The sequence below is a fragment of the Uranotaenia lowii genome, chromosome 3, assembly GCF_029784155.1.
Source record: "Uranotaenia lowii strain MFRU-FL chromosome 3, ASM2978415v1, whole genome shotgun sequence".
NCBI classification, from domain to species: Eukaryota; Metazoa; Arthropoda; class Insecta; order Diptera; family Culicidae; genus Uranotaenia; species Uranotaenia lowii.
The window spans coordinates 72035549-72054296 of NC_073693.1; the positions used below are offsets into that span (position 1 = coordinate 72035549).

The following is an 18748-nucleotide window of genomic DNA, read 5'->3' on the forward strand; positions in this document are numbered from 1 at the left end:
TTTCAACTTGAAACTTTCATTTTTTTTAATCTGCCCCTCATCATCACCCTCAAATGGTAACCAGGTGATAAGAATTTTGCGGTTCGGTCATAGACAATTTTTCTCTAATTTTTTTCGAAACAAATGTTTTATTCTGGTTTGACGAACAACTTTTATGAAAAGCTTCATAGAATGTTCTGTATTCGAAAACTCGTACACAGTTAGAAAAATCCACGTAGATTTACATGCAGCTGCATGGGTAGAAGGGAATCGCGTTATTACATGTATTAATACTGTTTGTTACATGTAAATTCCCAGTCCCATTGATATTCATTGTTTACTGTAGATTTACATGCTAAACCTCTCTTTTATTGATGTTTTGTTAAAGGAGTGTTTGAAAATAATAAACAAATCAGCGATATTGATTAATAAAGAACCTTTATTCAGTTTGTTTGCATATATATATTTTTTAAAAGCTATTGATCTTCGTCTGTAATTCTTTTAATTTTCAAATTTCCCTTTCTATCCTCCTTTTTCTTTTAAACAAGTGTTAGGCTAAGTATTCAAATTGTTAAATTACAAAACGAGTTTGGCTCCTTAAAGCTTAAAGATATGAGCCGTTTCAAATAAAGAATTTACAAAAAAAATCCAAGAAATTTATGCTAACCATTTTTTTTCAATACTTTTTTACCATTTTTAGGTTTTGTAATTGCTTAATATATCTTTATAAAATGTAAAAAAAACTTCCAAACCATGTAATTCCATAGTTTTGTATGCAGTAGAGGGTTCAAAATAATACATATTACATACTTCTATTCTTATACGGTCACTTTACAAGGTGTCCAATAAGTTCAATGCACTTTTTCATCTAGTAGTTTTGGTAAAGCCGTAGCACATACATCAAATATTTTTCTGAGTAGTTTTTTACTGCCATCAGACAAACTATTCCTATCACTTCCTCTATCCGTGTTTTCGGAATGAGCTTGAAAATCCCCCCACATTCCTCTCACCTTATGGAATCAATCATCTTCACTTTTATTCAAATTTAAGCTCACTATTGGATGCTATAGGACCTCTTAAACTATTCACTATGTGAATTTTGGTCGAATAATTGATTTCAAGCTTATTTTGGGTCTCCCACTGGAACTTTTCTGTATTTTTTTTCGATTTTGCTCTAAAAATTTTGTCAATGATCATCAGTGTTGGACGCTATCTCAAAAACCACTTTACAGATTGTCAAATTTTGTAAATTGCGTACGACATCCTTGCATTCAAAAGTTATTCACAAAACAAAGTGTTGCATTTTTTTTTCGAATACACTCCTTAATGCATCAGCAATTGCTAAACCTATTTTTCAAATAAAGTTTGAAGGTTTTATTGATTTTAGGACCTATTTATATTCTAGCTCTCTTATGAAGCAACTTATCATGGAATTTTTGAACGAATACAGTTGAAGCCCAGGCACTTAATGTAGTGGATTAATTTTTTTAATTTTATTTGCTTTATTATAGAGCTAGAAAAGGTGGTCCGAAATAGGTCCCCTAGTCCAAAATAAGTCCGTTACCCTATTACACCTAAAAACTTTTGTTGAGTTACTTAAAAGTTGAGATTGAATTTTATCTACTAGAAAATTTCAGAAAGGGAACATCCATACATGACGTAGCTTTTTTTTGTAAGTTTTTATACCCCCCTCCCCCCTCGTAGCATTTCGTCACAAAGTCATATTCCCCCCCCCCTAGATAATACCGTAGCTTTAATAAACCCCCCCCCCCATTTAAAAAAAAATCGGTTTTTAATTTTAACTTTTATTATCAGCATTTTGCAAGAATAATACAAAAAATAACAAAAAAAGGGAAAGAAGTTATAAATGGAAGTTTAAAAAAGCATATCAATCAGTCAAAAAAATCGTGCTACCTTTCAACAAACGGGTTAGCTAGTAAGTATTCAATCAGTTGCTTCGGTCCAAATTATCTCCATTCTGGATTCCAATGAAATCGTTGGGCAGCTTTCCTCCATCGTCTGTTCGGCTGGAATAATTGCATCTGCGATGTCAGCTGCCTCCACCCACTCTCTATCGTCCTCCGGAGTGATGACCAGCACTTCGTGTCCTCTTTTGCCTACAATTCGCTTTGGACGAATCTTTCTATCCGAGGCTGGGACCTTGTGGATTTTGCTATGCTCCTTTTGGAGAACATTTCAAGCAAAATATAAATTGCATTTCTTGCATGTAACCTCGTAAATACACGCATCTGAACAACGTGTATTTACGAGGTTACGTATAGGACACACGCGTTTAACACACTCTTTTTTATTTGAAAGAAGTACACCACCAGAATGTTCCTTCTGCGGTGTTAGAATAACTATTCAACACATCCTGGTTGACTGCCGAGGTTTCGATCAAGCTCGCCGCTCATCTGAACTAGAGGGTCTTTCTATCTTCGATATTCTGTCGAACTGTGTAAGCAAGGAAAACAATGTTCTGAAATTTCTAAAATTATGTAATCTGATAGATAAATTGTAAATTATGTTAATAGGAATAGACACAGACATGAATGCCATGTGAATGGTAAAGTGTCTTTAATAAAAAAAAAAAAAAAAAATTTCTTGCATGTACGCTCCTTGATACGCTTGAAAACAGTCGGGCAGTAGGAGTCAAAAGCTACATGTTCAGACTGGATTGAATTAGGCATAATTTTGCTCAATTTAGATTTTTTTTTTCGATATTTAATTAAAGCTACGTAGCTTTACTTGAACCCCTACCCCCCCCTCTCGTCACACATCGTCACACAAAGTCAAACTCCCCCCTCCCCCACAAATGCTACGTCATTTATGGATGTTCCCAAATTTGAGCTACGTAATGAAATGTAGAGGCAACCTTTTTACTCGAAATATCACAACAATAAAATTCACATTTTACCGAGGTGCAAAAAATTTTAAGAACAGATTTTGACGTATTTGGGGTCACTGAATCCAAAAATGAAACTTAATTATCTGTATCTGCTTTCGTAGTTGGGATAACTTTTAAAAAAAGTAGAAATTCATTTGAAAAACTTTGCATTTTCTTAACAAAACTGTAGAAATTTTAGAATATTACAGACATTTAAAGAAAAAGGTTTAAATTAATTATCAACTTTCCCGAGGACCGCGACTTCTGACTTCTGAGAAAAAAATATAGGAGTTTTCTTTTTGTTATTTTTCCTTTTTCTTTAAAAAGGAAATTTGAAGGATATTTTGAAAAAATTTTGAAGGAAATTTAAGCCTGACAAATTCTTATCAAATTCTAAAAGCATAAATCAAAACGGTATGCAGTCTTCAGCAAAGTTGTATAATAAATTAAAATCTTTAATGTCAAAAACTTAAACCGCTCTTCCGTATTTCGGAGTTGGGTAAAAAAATTTTATTATATTTTCTAAAAATTACGGATTTCTATTTTTTAGGTATTGTATCTCTGAAACTAGAATAAGTAGGAAAATTCTGAGGGGTTCTAAATAGATTCAAAATCAGTTTTTGTTTTTCATGTTTGTTGTCTAGTTTTTCAATAATCAAAGATTGATTTGATACAAAACTGGTGCATATTAAATCTTCCAAACGCCAAATCATTAGAGCACCTGTATCCGTGGTCCAAACAGCCGGTTTAGACCCAAATTCCTATCCGAGCAACCACATTGGTGATCCATTATACCAGTTTCAACTCAACTTTTTTTAGAGCTGGTATAAGGATTGATCCAAAACTGATGAGATTTGGATCCAATTTGACGCAGTTCTAAACCGTTTGACAGATAATGGAACACGAGTGCAGTTGGCAGTTTTTTCATTGGATCGGATCTAATTTCTTTGGTTCAATTCTTGTATAAATTAGACCCAAGAATAGACCACGAATACAGATGCCCTTAGAGGTGATTAGAATTCAGGACATCAAAATCTTCCAAAATCAGTTTTTTAAACGAAACCAAAAGTACTGTTCCCATGATTAAATGCAGTATAAATGCAAAGTTGATGTTTTTTTGAGATACAGTGCTCGAAATAAGAATAGCACCACTATGTGTTTTGCTTGTTAAAATATGAATGATTGAAAATTTCGAAAATTTTCGTCCCCAGTTTGTTCTGAATTGCTTAAAGGATAAATCAAGCATAAGTTTGCTTTTTTTGGACGTAGCAATTGGCGTTGAGGACCAAAAATGTGAAAAAGGGGTGCGAAATAAGAATAGCACCACTTGAGTTTTTCAACAATAACAAGATTATTTTTAAAAATTTACTGTGTAAAAGTAAATTATAATGCTTCTACGAATTATTTGAATAGATAACTGCATTTTAAGGAGTTTTCCAGAATTTCAAAGTTTTTCAAAGGTTTTAAAAGGGGTTTTAAGATATGCTCCTCTAGCATTAAGGAATTTGATATTTGAGCTGTAATTCTTTACCAAACTACTTACTTTCTTCATTCAATTGACGTGAAATGATGAAACAAACATTCGGGATTAATTTTGAAACAGAAAAAAATATGTTAGAAATCAAAAACTTGATTTTGTTCAGTAAACCACACTTTTTCCAGTTTCAAGTCGTAGATGGCAGCACTATCTTGCAGTCAAAACCAAATTTAGTCTCAATATTGATTTTTTAGGTTTATTTAGGCCCATATTCATCATTTTGAGGTATTTTCCCATCACAGTTTTGTGGAAGTTCACGCTGCAGAAAGCTTTTCCGGATTTGCTAAAGAATCACCAGCACAAAAATATACAACCTCCAAAATTCCTGATCATCCCAACTTCCGATTCAATTGCAAATCATACCAATAATACTGCTAGCCGTCTGGTCTATCAAGCTCCATCGCAAACTATAACTTTATAATGATAATCGGTCCAAAAAAATCACATTTAGTGACCTTGATGCAATTCTAATTTTTTCTGGATTTAGTGATCTTAGAATTTCCAAAGCGTTCACACGGTACATATATTTATTTCATGATCAAAATCATCCAATTAATCCTGGATATTTGAAAATGGGCATGAATTTGGTTAAATGGCAAGACAGTGCTGCCATCTATGAATTAAAACTAGAGAAATAGTGTTTGACTATTAAAAAACATTAGTATTTTTGAATTCCAACCTACTTTTTGGATTCAAACTCACCGGAAATCTATGTTTCATCATTCTGCATCATACTTATGAATGTTAATGAAGAAATCAAGCAGTTTGATAAAGTTTTATAGCTCAAATATCCAATTGCTTAGCACTAGAGGAGCATCTCTTAAAACCCCCTTTTAATACCTTTGAAAACCTTTGAAATTCTGGAAAACTCCTTAAAATGCAGTGATTTATTCAAATAATTCGTAGAAGCATTTTTATTCACTTTTACACAGTAAATTTTTAAAAATAATCTTGTTTTTGTTGAAAAACTCAAGTGGCGCTATTCTTATTTCGCACCACTTTTTCATATTTTTGGTCCTCAACGCCAATTGCTACGTCCAAAAAAAGCAAACTTATGCTTGATTCATCCGTTAAGCAATTCAGAACAAACTTTGGAAAAAAAATTTCGAAATTTTCAATCATTTATACTTTAACAAGCAAAACACATGGTGGCGCTATTTTTATTTCGCTCACTGTATTAAAACCAAGCGATCTTCCATAATTTTAATCTTCAATTGTTGCAAATTTCCCATGAGATTGCGCGACTCGACTGTGAATTCAGTATCCAGAAGGTGGCGAAGACTGGACGGATACTCTACGGATCACTACGAATCCGGTAGGAACGAGACGAGCAGGGGCGCAACGAGCTTAGACCAAGTGGAGCGTGATCTGGCGAATGTAGGACGCCCGAGAAATTTGAAACGCCATGGAATGAGTGAATTTAAGGAATTATGTTCATCAAGTTAGGTCGCGAGATGGAAAACTATGACAACGACTCTTCGAAAAATTTGTGGGAATCACGATTAAAATGCTGGAAACCCCTTTCAACAAAAAAAGTTTTAAATGATTCATCCATGCATGTTAGAAGTGATGAAAGTTTCTTCTTCAGAATGCCTTACATTGAATTAATCGTTGCTTGCCAGAATACCGTAAAGCCGGTCTTCTTGCTTACGACGCTCCAGAAGAAACACGTAATTATTCCAGCGCACTAGCACGTTAACCTTGAAGTGGTCATCAACTGGTTCGGTTTCCTGTTCACATTCTGGTGCTGCTGCTGAGTGCTGGCTGGCAATAACCCCTCCGATTGCTGGATATAAGGTTGATGAAGTGATCTCTGGATTATACTTTATGTGCGAATCTTCTATCACCGAGAGAAGGAGAAAAGACATAGAACAAGGAATAAAGTGGAAAGAACTGCCATCAGCGTGGTTCTATGAACGTTTTATGGCTGTTATAGAAATTCTTACATTCTGTTATAGAATACCTACCTATCCAACGATATTTTATCTGTAAAATTCTAAATCTTATTTTTAATTTTGAATTCTTATTCTTATATTCTTCAGAAATATAAACTTAAATCTGAATTTCTTTTTTTGAAATCCTTGATGAAAATTAATTCAAGTTTAAAAAAAGCTTTTTTTTAAAATCATTGTTATATCTTTTTTTTGCAGTAACCGATCACGACCGTGTGGTTGTGTGCTACATTTCGACATGGGCAGTCTACAGGAAGGATACGGCTTCCTACAGTTTGGACCACTTCGACCCAAAGTTGTGCACCCACGCCGTGTACGCGTTTGCCGGACTGGACGAGGAGAACAACGCCATGAAATCGCTAGGTAAGTGTTTGTGTAATTTGGATAGCAGCTTGTATAAAAAATCCCCCTAAAAATCAAACTTCAATAAGTTGACCTCCAGTAATCAGCTTGATTAATTTTGTTGATCAATGTTTTCTTCAAGAGGGGAGATTAATACAGCAAAACAAAATAAAACCAATAAATCCCTTTGCCTTTACACGTGAAAGTTAGCTAATCATGCAACGAGGAAAGCGATACCGGTTGCCCGGTATCAGGTTACGTGTTTTCCGGTCTGGGGCGAAAACAAGCGTGTGAACTCGCTGCTTTTGTCTTGTCGTTGCTGGTTTTCGAGGCTCTAATGAGACTAGACTGAAGAAGATTTTCATTCTAAGATGTATAGTTCTCATGGGGATTCGATGTTTTTGAATTTAAAATTTTGCAAAAAAAACTGTCCGCCAACAGCAATGTTGATGTAAAGTCGCGAATGCCATAAAGATGGTAGAACGACTAAAGTCGAGACAAAAAAAAGGAAAAATAGTTTTGATCTCACGAAATAGGTTATTGCCAACAAGACATATTCTTCGCTGAATCGGAACCGTACATCTAAAGTTGGCAGAAGCCAGGCAGATGCTGTTTTGATATCGGAACCTACTGCAACTGAATTTTCTTAGGCTGATTTGTTTCACACGTAAAAATTTTGCACACCTTTGCGGTTATTTTCAACTGAATTCGATACTGGTTCTTCCTTATTTTAACTTTTTTCTTCCTCGGTTACTTACAACGACTTTTTCACGGATCGAAAATTTTTGACGTCCGCGTGAGTCAACGCCTACTCGAATTCTCAGGTAGACAATTTTTATATTTCCTAACGAAAAACGAGTTCAACTGTAAATTGTAATAATGAAAAGTATTTTACAATGATTTTTAAAGTATAGGAGATTTAAGAATAGTTCACAGTATTACATGTTTAAGCACTATGACGCAAAAAATTAAATAAATAAAAAGAACTGTTGGAAAGGGAATTTTATAGGCTTTAAGAATATATTAGTTTATTTAGATTTCTCAAATTCTGATAATTCTTTTTTGAAATGTTATAAAAATCACTTTTTCAAACATTTTTTTCCTTCTGAATACAAATCTAATTTGCATAGATTGGAGCATAGCTACAGGTTTTAAAATGTGACAACAATTTCAAAATCAAAAAGCAATTCAATTTCAGATTTCAACTGTTCTTAATTCACGGATATTTTGAGATTTTTTTTATTAAAAAATATACCTACAAAAACTAAACATTCAACATGAAATTGAGAAATTAAAATTATAACCCGAGCAGACTTTGATGCCAAAATCGATAGCAAAATGATACTAAAATGAGGCGTGAACAGCAAAATGAGAGCATCACTAGACTAGACGATAGCAAAATAAGACATAATTAAGGTTTCAAAAATTACTGGATTGATAGCAACCTAAGAACAAAATAAGGTATCAACAACAAACTGGAAGCAAAATGTGATGTAGCATTTATTTGGAGAGCAAAACTAAGCATCATTCAGGTATTCTGAACCATATGCAATTTTGAAAAAAAAAAATACATTTGAAATACAAATGAAAAAATGATAGCAAACTGAGACCAAATTGAGCTTTTGATACCACAATGGTAGCATAGTTGGGTGTAGTTTTCAATCATGGAAAGATTACGTTGGACGCATAACCACAACCAACAAAAAATGCAAAATTCGGCATAATTGAGGTAATATTTTTTAGGAATTGAAAACTGAATTTAACCCAAAATGATAAAAAATTTTGTTATCGTTCAATTTTTTTTAATAGGATGATAAATTTTATAGAAAAAGTTAACGCACGACTCCGATTTTTAATTTATCCATTTTAGGATTTGTTTATTGAAAAAAAACGGAATTCCTTTTTCAGAATTCTTTTTGAAGAACTAGTTTTAAAATTTGTAATCAAAAGCAAAACTCATCGAAATAATTTTCAATTAGAATTTTCATTTCCACATATTATACAGATTTTAGATTCAGAATTGATGTATACTAGACTGAGTTGATTCGGGTTTTTTTTTCTGATTTCTCAAACCTGATGTCTTAAAAGCTTCGTTTTGGTCCAAAACTCATCTATGATTTTTTGCAGAATTTTAAATTACCGTTCACGTGATTAAATTTTAACTTTTAGGTCTGTATGGGAAAATTTAACATTTTGTTCTGAAAAAAAAACGAACATGCATTTTCTGTTGATACTGGAACCGGGCCATTCAAAAGTTTTTGAGCCAATTTATAAATTTTCTGAATGAAATTTTCTGCTCTACAACTTTGTCCAAGACTGTAATTTAATTTTTCCTTTATGATTTTTCTTCAGAAATATAAACTTTGAATTTAAGTACACTGCCGGTCAAAAGTTTGGGATCACCCGCCTAAAAACATGCAAATTTTGATCGTTCATATCTCAGCCGTCTTAGGACATATTGCAAATCTTCTGATCTCATTTGAAAGATAATGAGCAATAGCTATTTCGGAGGTATTTTGCCCATAAATAATGTTTTAGTTTTGCACCTAAAACTTAACCTAAAGTTAGAGCATTTTCAAAAAAACGCACTCAATATTCAAAGCCGATCATCTCGCGATAGGGTGGACCAAATTTCAAAATTTGAATTGCATTAGAATCCATATTCTATGCTTCTCAAAACACAATCAAAAAATTTTGTGCAAAAATTTAAGAATGTACTTTTAATTAATAAAATAGACACTTAAGTTATCGTCCAAAAGTTTGGGATCACCCCTCAGTATGGTGTATTGGCCAAAAACTTGCAAATTCATCTCATTCATATCTTTCTCATCTAACATCGTATTGCAGATCTGAAGGGTGCATTTGAAAGCTTAGGAATCGTTGTTTTTCCATACATTCATACAAAAATTATATTTTAAAGTGATAACCATATACAATTTACTTGAAATTAATTGTTTTTTGAAAATTCACACTTATGATTGTGAATTTTTTATGGTTATGGATTTAAAATATAATTTTTTAATGAATTTATGAAAAAACAACAATTCCTAAGCTTTGAAATGCACCCTTCAGATCTGCAATACGATGATAGATGAGAAAGATATGAATGAGATAAATTTGCATGTTTTTGAAAAAATGATCCTAAACTTTTGGTCGATACACCATACTAGGGGTGATCCCAAACTTTTGGACGATAACTTAAGTGTCTATTTTATTAATTAAAAGTACATTCTTAAATTTTGCACAAAATTTTTTGATTGTGTTTTGAGAAGTATAGAATAAGGATTCTAATGCAACTCAAATTTTGAAATTTCGTCCACCCTATCGCGAGATGATCGGCTTTGAATATTGAGTACGTTTTTTCGAAAATGCTCTAACTTTAGGTTAAGTTTTAGGTGCAAAACTAAAACATTATTTCTGAGCAAAATAACTCCGAAATAGCTATTGCTCATTATCTTTCAAATGAGATCAGAAGATTTGCAATATGTCCTAAGACGGCTGAGATATGAACGATCAAAATTTGCATGTTTTTTAGCGGGTGATCCCAAACTTTTGGCCGGCAGTGTATGTCCTTTGGCATAAAAGACAGTGCAATTAGACCCCATTTTTCCGAAATTTATTATTGAAATAGTTTTTTGCAAGCTTTTCAGAAACTTTAAGAACTTTATATAATTTTTCAGTTTTCTAAAGCAATTTTTCGCCATTTTGTATTACCTTAAAAATTTGCAAGTTTAGTATCATGAACATGTTAAAAAAAATGAACACAATAATATAAATGTTAGAGCATGTGTCTATCTACTTTGACAGAAAACTATATCTTCAAGCCTTATACCGCACAGATTAGGAACAAAATACGAAATATCTCGTTCTTCGCCAGAGATTGTATTCTGGCCGCAAATTGTCGTCAAAACGCAATGCGTAAAATGTACTCATTACGAGTTTGACGACAATTTGCTGCCAAAATACAATCTTTGAACCGCAATAACTTTTTTGTTTTAAGTTCCATCGTGTTACAGTCATGAAGTGAAATCTTTGTCTCAATTAAGGCTTTAAGAAAAATATCCATAAAAAGCAATCAGTCTAAAACATCGAGTCTAAAACTGTCGATAAAACAAAATTTTCTGTATAAAAATGCATTTTTATAGTTTTTTTTATCACAACTTCACTAATATCAACAATACTGTTGATCATACGCCAAAATTCAGTTCAGGTGATCGACAGGAAGTTCATTCACCCTCTATATACAATAAAAGATTTCAAATTATTGCTATGCAGTACGAGATATTTGAATATAAGTAAAGCGTAGTTCTTTTAGAAATGGGACACTTTCTTTTGCTAATAGCTCATTTCCTAGTTGTCGAACACTTAAAATTTTGGCAGCAATTTGATGCCTGTAAAAAGGACTATCTGACCTATTTTTCAAAATTCGAAATTCACGCGTTTTTGAAATATTTACGATGCAAGAGAAAAAGAAAAAAAAAATTGTGCACAATTCCTTTCAAAATCCATCATTCTCTAATCGATAACTGACAAAACCGTTGATTATTCAAAAAATTACTGTGTGTGAGTGGTGGAAAAGCATGCAAGCTCTGTAAAAAATGTTCACAAAGTGTAAATCAAACATTAGAGTAAAGCAAATGATCGGCATCTACGGCTAAGGGTCATCATGAAAGTCAAGTCTTTTACCAACAATTTTTATTTTGATCGCTGAAATGTCCCACAATTTTTTCTCCGATAAGCTGAAGGTGTTGCCTAGTTTTAAGTCATGCAAACCTAACCTCAAACAACAAATTTTTGCTAGTTCCAGAGCTGTATAGCCGGTACCAAATTAATAGGACAGATGACAAAACTTATGAAAAATTCGATTTCAAACAAATTCCAGCGTTTGAATCCTATACCATTGCTGCTCGTGGCAATGTCGCTAGCATATTAGAGTATGTAATTGCTGATTGTTTTGGAAAAAATATAAAAATTAGTCTAGATTCTGCTTCTGTGAAAAGAAAACAACAATTTTCCTAACGAAAACTTTAGTTTTTACTGTTTTTAAAAGCCTTTAAAAAGTAGTCTTGTATGTATCCTTCACAACCTCCGATCTATGCTAATTGGTTACACTTTAAGCACTGACCACACTGACATGACACTTAGAACAAAAATTCAACAATTTTCTGTCTATTTTTTTGTTGTCAGATTTTGTAGGTTCGCAATACCGACGGCAGGTGGCGAACCTGAAAAATTTTACAAAAAATGCCCTGTAGGAAAAATGGTCCTGTTTAGTCCGATTTTATCGTAGAAATTGCGTGTGTTTTATTTTTAAAGTTGGGTGGCATTTCCTAACTGGGATAGCATTTCTTCAAGTCGATCGTTGCGCACTCTGGAATCGACATTGCGTACTGTTGGAAAAATTATCCAGAAAACGAAATCGAGTGTCCAGTCAGTATGGTCAGTGCTTTAAGCTTAATCTCATGATGATTTGGCTTCGTTTCGTAAGATTTTGTCAGCAGACATTCCAGTAAATACGTTTTAAGTGGAACAAAAATAATCAAGTTTTTTTAATTTCGAAACAGCTGAATCCACTAAATTGCTATCAGTTTCTGTCAAAAGAGAAGTATTGGGGCCAAAAGTAGCAGAAATCGAAGGAAGAGGATACAGCCGTCCAAAATATAGATTTGAAAACGTATGTGGGAAAACTGACCAATACCATGACTGAAAAAAGTGTGCGCCGGCGGATGGGCGATACCAAGAATAAAGTAGAAGTATTCCTTACCAAAAACGATAAATATTTTTTTTTCAAATTTTTTCATGAATTATAATAAGATTACCTTCATTTCTGTCATAAAAAGTATTTCGATCAAACGAATGGTTTTTGAGATAAGGTACACCGGGGTAAGTGTGGACGGTTTTTGGTATAGTTCAACTTTAAAAAATCATAAAAAAATCAGCAGTGGATCAATTTTGATAAAATTACGTTCAATGTGATGCAGAACATGTTGTTTACAAACGCTGAAGAGATGTGCTTGATAGGCGCAAAGCAACAAAAGTTATCACATAACTTGTTATGGACTGGGGTAAGTGTGGACAGTGGATTTTCCCTCTGATTTCTCAGGAAATTTTCAACAAATTTGTGTTTTCTTGGTTAAATACGTTACTATATGGCACGAACCGTCAAAAATCTTGAAAAAAGTTCATGGTACTGTTAGTATCGCATCTTCCAATGATTATTGTGTGTACTTTATGTTGCAACACACGAGAACCGATTTTATCGAAAATATATGCTTATTCCAGAACCAACAAGTACTATAACCAACTTTTCATGACCCGAATGCTAATTATTGCTAAATAATATTGGATGAAGGAGAGAAAATAGAAAAAATGAGTAAATATCAAGTTTGAATAAAGCCGTCCACACTTACCCCAAGTAGGGTTTGGAGACAAAATTTTAGTTTTTTGTTAATAAACTCTCTTTTCTTCATTTTTAACCACATTTCTTTTTCTAACTGGTTGTTTCGAATAATGCAAGGATTGTTTGTTTGTAGAGTTTTTTGTCAAGAGCCAGCTAGTTTACGAGAAATTTGCAATTGAAAAAGATGCAAATCTACTCGACATCGTAGTTAAAAACAGAAAATTTACAAAAAGTCGCTGTAAACATCCGTTATTGTGAGAATTGTATCTTTTTCGCAGTTATTGGATAGATTACAAGTATATTGAACATTCTGCATCAAAAGTTTGAAAAAATAGAGCACAGTATTGTTTTAATAGCCATCGTCCACACTTACCCCGCGTCCACACTTACCCCGGTGTACCTTACACGCCTTCGTAACTGTCCCATTTCTTACAAGTACTTTTTTTAATTTCCAAAATTTAGTATTTTAGGCATAACTCAAAAACTGTTTTTTTGAGATGACTGACTACTGAGATTTTTTAAAATTTCATTCTCGTATTCAGAGCCCAATTTTAAAAAATTAGGTCAGTCGATAAAGTTCACGATCTTTTTCTAAATTTTTTAAACTAGTGTTATTAATTTTAACTTAATGTTCATGCCAAAACTATATATGCGTATTATGCGTATACGTTCTTCCATACTTGAGGAATTTGACTTGAGGAATTTAAGTGTTTAAGACAAAAGTGGCTCCTGAAACGTATTTCTGGAGCCATCACGAATCCTATGATGTATGGTTCATTGTAATCTCTTTTCTTCAGCTAAGGTATGATATTTCTACCCTAAGAATCCCCACTCTCTTATTTTTTTTTTTTCAAATTGAAGAATATGTTGTTTCCATTACGACTTAAATATGTGCTCAGTTCAAAGATTTGTATGAATTTATTAAATTTGATGCCAATTTAACTCAATTTAGATATAAGAAGAAATAAGAAAACAGATGTTATTCGATTCTTAAAGATTTTGTTTTAATTTAAAATATGTAAGAATATTATTCAGATTGAAATTCAGCATTCAAATTCAGAATTTGAAAATGAGATTCAGCATTTGAATTCTGAGTACAGAATTCAGATTCTGAATTCAAATTTTTGAATTCAATCAGTTTTGAACGAATTTTTTCAAATAAATTTAAATTTTACATTTACTGATTATGATTCAACCGTCCTTTGAGGTTCAACAAAAATTTGATTGTTCTATTCTGAACCCACTTCTCTATGATTCTTCCTGATATCGTTTCAGTTTATCGATAATTGATTGGTAAACAAGAAACTCTGACTATGCCTTTGGCTTCGATTGGTTCATATTCGTGCCTACCTATGGATGTTTCATGTTCAGTTAATCGCCTCGAAGTCATATGAAAAGCAGTTTGAACCATTACAATGTACTTTCCTTGTAAACGAGATAATGAATCGAGAGATAACAGTAAAGCAAATTGATTTTTATTTTTTCGGTTTATTTTTTCTTTGATTTTGTTTCCTTAGATCCATGGCAAGATTTGAAGGATAACTACGGCAAGGGTGGATACGAAAAGCTGGTGGCGATGAAGACGGCCAATCCCCATCTGAAGGTGTTGCTCGCCATCGGTGGCTGGAACGAGGGATCCGAACGGTACTCTAATTTGGCGGCAAATCCGGAACGGAGACAAGCGTTTGTGAAGAACGCTCTTGAATTTATCAAGTAACTTTTTTTAAAATTCAAATGTAAAGGAAGCGTTCAATAGAATATTCTTTCTATTTTCAGACGCTTTGGGTTCGATGGGCTGGATTTGGACTGGGAGTATCCGACGCAGCGTGGTGGTAAACCTTACGATCGGGAAAACTTTGTCTCCCTGGTCAAAGAGTTGAGTCAGCAGTTCAAGAGAAACAACCTGCTGCTAACATCGGCTATCGGAGCGGGAAAAGACACCATCGATGCGGCTTACGATATCAAAACGCTGTCCAAGTATCTGGATTACCTGCATATTATGTGCTACGATTATAATGGTAGTTGGAATCGGAAAATCGGTCCCAATGCGCCACTCCAAAGCAGTCGAGATGTGCTGAGTGTGGAGTACACGATTGAGCATCTGATGAAATTGGGAGCTCCATCGAGCAAGATCGTCATGGGTCTTCCTTTCTACGGCCGGACTTTCGTTACGGCAGCCAAACGGGCAAAGATAGGTGATGAGTCGGATGAAAAAGGTTTCGCCGGACGTTCCACCAACGAGAATGGATTCATGGGCTACAACGAGGTGTGTGAAGCGTTGAAAGAAAATCCCGATGGCTGGAACGTTTCCTGGGATCCGGAAGCATCGGAAGCGATCGCTACAATGCTGGATGGAAACATGACCAAGGTTGTCATCTACGATAACACTCGGTCAATGGCCAACAAAGTGCGATACGCGATTCGACAAAACTTGGTGGGTCTGATGGTTTGGTCCGTGGATACGGATGATTTTAACGGGTTGTGTACTGCTGAGGAGGATACTTATACCGATTTTGGAGATCGTAACCAGATTAAGCTGAATATCCCTCCGCCGATCCAGGATAAGTACAAGCTGCTCAAAACGATCAATGATGCCATCGTCGTTGCTACCGATGAGCTGAACCAGGAGAACGAAATATCCCACGTGCCTGACGAAGTTGAAGGTTCGACCGTCAAAAGTCCGGGAGGAAGCGCGACAGCTGCTGCTCTATCTAGTTCGTGCTTATTGATCAGCTTCTTGTTGCTAAGGTGGGCTTAAAGTCTACTAACGAGAGATATGTGAGATGTGAAACGGTGAGTTTGTAGTTGAATGATTTGTAAATACAAAATTATACCAAATAATTAAACTGACTTTCATTCACAAAAGCTATTCGAAATTTTGATAAGAATATGACGCACAAATTACTGATGCTTTGAATCAATGTTTATTTGTTTCAACGATTTTTTTACTATTTGTGACAAAATCAACAAACACAAATGAAAAAAAAATGACAAAAATTACAAAAATGACAAAAATGACTCCTCCGTGAGCTAGGCTTAGGTTGGTGGAACAAACCGAGGCACAGACGAACGAGTTGAACGTTTGGATTTGGAAACTAGCAAATTTGCAAACATACATCGTCGTTGGGAGGACGTATCGATTCTAGTGTTCTGTAAGTAACAGACTGTAACCTGTCCAATAAAAACTCACCCTTGACTTGATGTCTGGTTGCTAGAATATAGAGGGAAATAAAAATAACTGCATTATTCTTACCAAAATTCGTATAATAGAGTCTCACCTTGCTTCAGCGCGCGAAAACAAACAGACTCCAATTTGACAACTCGATTGCTGATTTTCCAGCAAACTAGATCAATTGCTGGAAAGTCCAGCAATTTGAAATCGATTGCTGATTTTTCAGCAAAAATGACAAGAACATAACCGAAGGCGATGGAAGCGAAAAGTTATTCTTTCTGTCCTTAAGATCTGTCAAAAGTTGGGTGAAATTTTTGCTGCATCTCACTTGCACTAGTGCAAAACCATCACCCAAATTCGGCAGCGATTCCATCGCTTATTAGAAACCCGATTGTTGGTTTCCAGCAAAAATTTGGATTGCTGAACGTTTCCAAGCAACCAAAAGTCACATATTTACTTGAATGAAGGCTGTGAAAGTTACATATTGGCTGACAAAGAGAATCAACTGCCCCATTTCCTTGAATGAACTTAATGTACTCATTAATGAGCTTGAACGTTGCTAAAGTGATTAATAGGTACGTTGTATGTGACTTATTTTATCCAATTCCTAAGAGTGAATTATATGTACTCATTAATGAACTCGAAAGTTTAAAAAGTGACTTATATGTACGTTGTAAGGGACTTAAGTCACATAAAGGGCACAAAAGCGCTCAAAACGGAATTCACTAAGTTATAAAAAGTGCATTAAGGTGCTTTCAAAACCACATCGCCACTTCGAGTTATAGTTTCAGTTAGAACAACATCTAGACGTGGTCTTGTGGTAGCGTGTTTGATTCTATTGGGCGGTTAATGAAAGTACAACCGGTTTGGTACAGCGGAGAACAAAGAATGAAAATTTATATTCTATTTAATGACATTACTTTTCATAGCTTACTTATCTTCTAACACTCCTCCTTAAGCTATTAATTTCATTAAAATCCGAAACCCTTCAAGCTTCGTTCACATCAGTGCTTCCTAATGTGCGACAGCTTTCCGAATCCTTTTTCTCCTTCACAAAATGGTACCGGGTATTCAAATCGTTTTGTTCGGTTAACTTGATAAGACCACCGACTCTCATACCAGACGCGATCCTCGTACAATCTGGCTCCGAAACAAAGCAACTGTTAGCCGTGAACGTCACCACCAGATTTCTGTCACAAATCTTGCCGACAGACAAAAGGTTTATGGCTAAACCAGGAACGTGTAAATCTTCCTTTGCTTCAATCGGACCTTCTTTGAGTCGTAAGTGGACAGAACCTCTCGCCACCGCTTTCACGCCGCTGTTGTGGGCATTTCTCACAACCCTAGACAGCTTTCCTTGTTTGACGAATCCTTCCTTGGACCTTGTCATGTGACACGTGGACCACTCGGAACACTTGACATCCGCTGTTGCCAGAACGCTGCACAACGTTCTACTCGACGGTCCTCCGGTACTCAGAGAATCTTGTTTCTCAGGACAATTCACAGCAATATGACCCTTCATGTTGCATCGATAGCACCTACCGTCAGAAGTTGGTCACTTTTTATTAACTTTGTCACTTTTTTAAGGCTGGTCACTCAGAAGTTACTTTTTTTCAAATTTGGTCCCTAAAGTCACTATTTTGTATATAATTTTCTTACAACTGATCTTATTTTTTAAAAATTTTTCTACTCATTAAAAACATTTTATTGTTTCACGACAAGTGGTATGTATTCATTAGTTTATTATTAGGTTATTCGTTTATGATTTATTTGACGGGTTCCTTTTCTTTCCTTTCGAGTCCTGTGGGTATTCACACGACCTAAATTGGCTCAGATAAGTGTAGGGATGAGATGAAGAATATACAGAAAATAAATCAACTTTAATTAGGAATCAAATAAAATAATAGTTGTATTCGGCAACACTGTAGATGAACAAAATAAAATAAATTTCTATGAGAACATTTGCTATTTTGGCAGCACTTGACAAACAAACAAAACAAAGTCAGTCATTGATCTATTCTTGCGTGTGACAGACGTGTTTAGGTGAATCTCTGAATTGAGCTTCGTAAAATCACGATAATGGCGTGGTTGGTAGAATAAGCACAAATAGCGCAGATATTTAAGGCTGCTGCTGCTGCTGATTGTTTTGATTTGGCCTTCCGGTGGAAATAAGACGGAATTGCCCCTGAAAAGCGCAGATATTTAAGGCTGCTGCTGCTGATTGTTTTGATCTGGCCTTCCGGTGGAAATAAGACGGAATTGTCCCTGAAAAGCGCAGATATTTAAGGCTGCTGCTGCTGATTGTTTTGATCTGGCCTTCCGGTGGAAATAAGACGGAATTGTCCCTGAAAAGCGCAGATATTTAAGGCTGCTGCTGCTGATTGTTTTGATCTGGCCTTCCGGTGGAAATAAGACGGAATTGCCCCTGAAAAGCGCAGATATTTAAGGCTGCTGCTGCTGATTGTTTTGATTTGGCCTT

General features: G+C 34.7%; 1 protein-coding gene across 4 annotated transcripts in view; it reads left to right on the top strand.

The window, feature by feature from the left end:
* Window positions 1-15927, top strand: part of LOC129755964 (probable chitinase 2) — a 31210-nt gene extending 15283 nt beyond the window's left edge. For 3 of the 4 annotated variants that reach the window (XM_055752685.1, XM_055752686.1, XM_055752687.1), the window contains exons 4-6: window positions 6554-6718; window positions 14615-14810; window positions 14874-15926. In XM_055752685.1, the coding sequence (XP_055608660.1) occupies window positions 6554-6718; window positions 14615-14810; window positions 14874-15855 (1343 nt within the window). In that variant the 3' untranslated portion in view covers window positions 15856-15926. Of the gene's footprint in view, window positions 1-6553; window positions 6719-14614; window positions 14811-14873 lie in introns of all 4 variants that reach the window. The other variant, XM_055752688.1, reaches the window with a different exon arrangement.
* Window positions 15928-18748: the final 2821 nt, after the last annotated feature.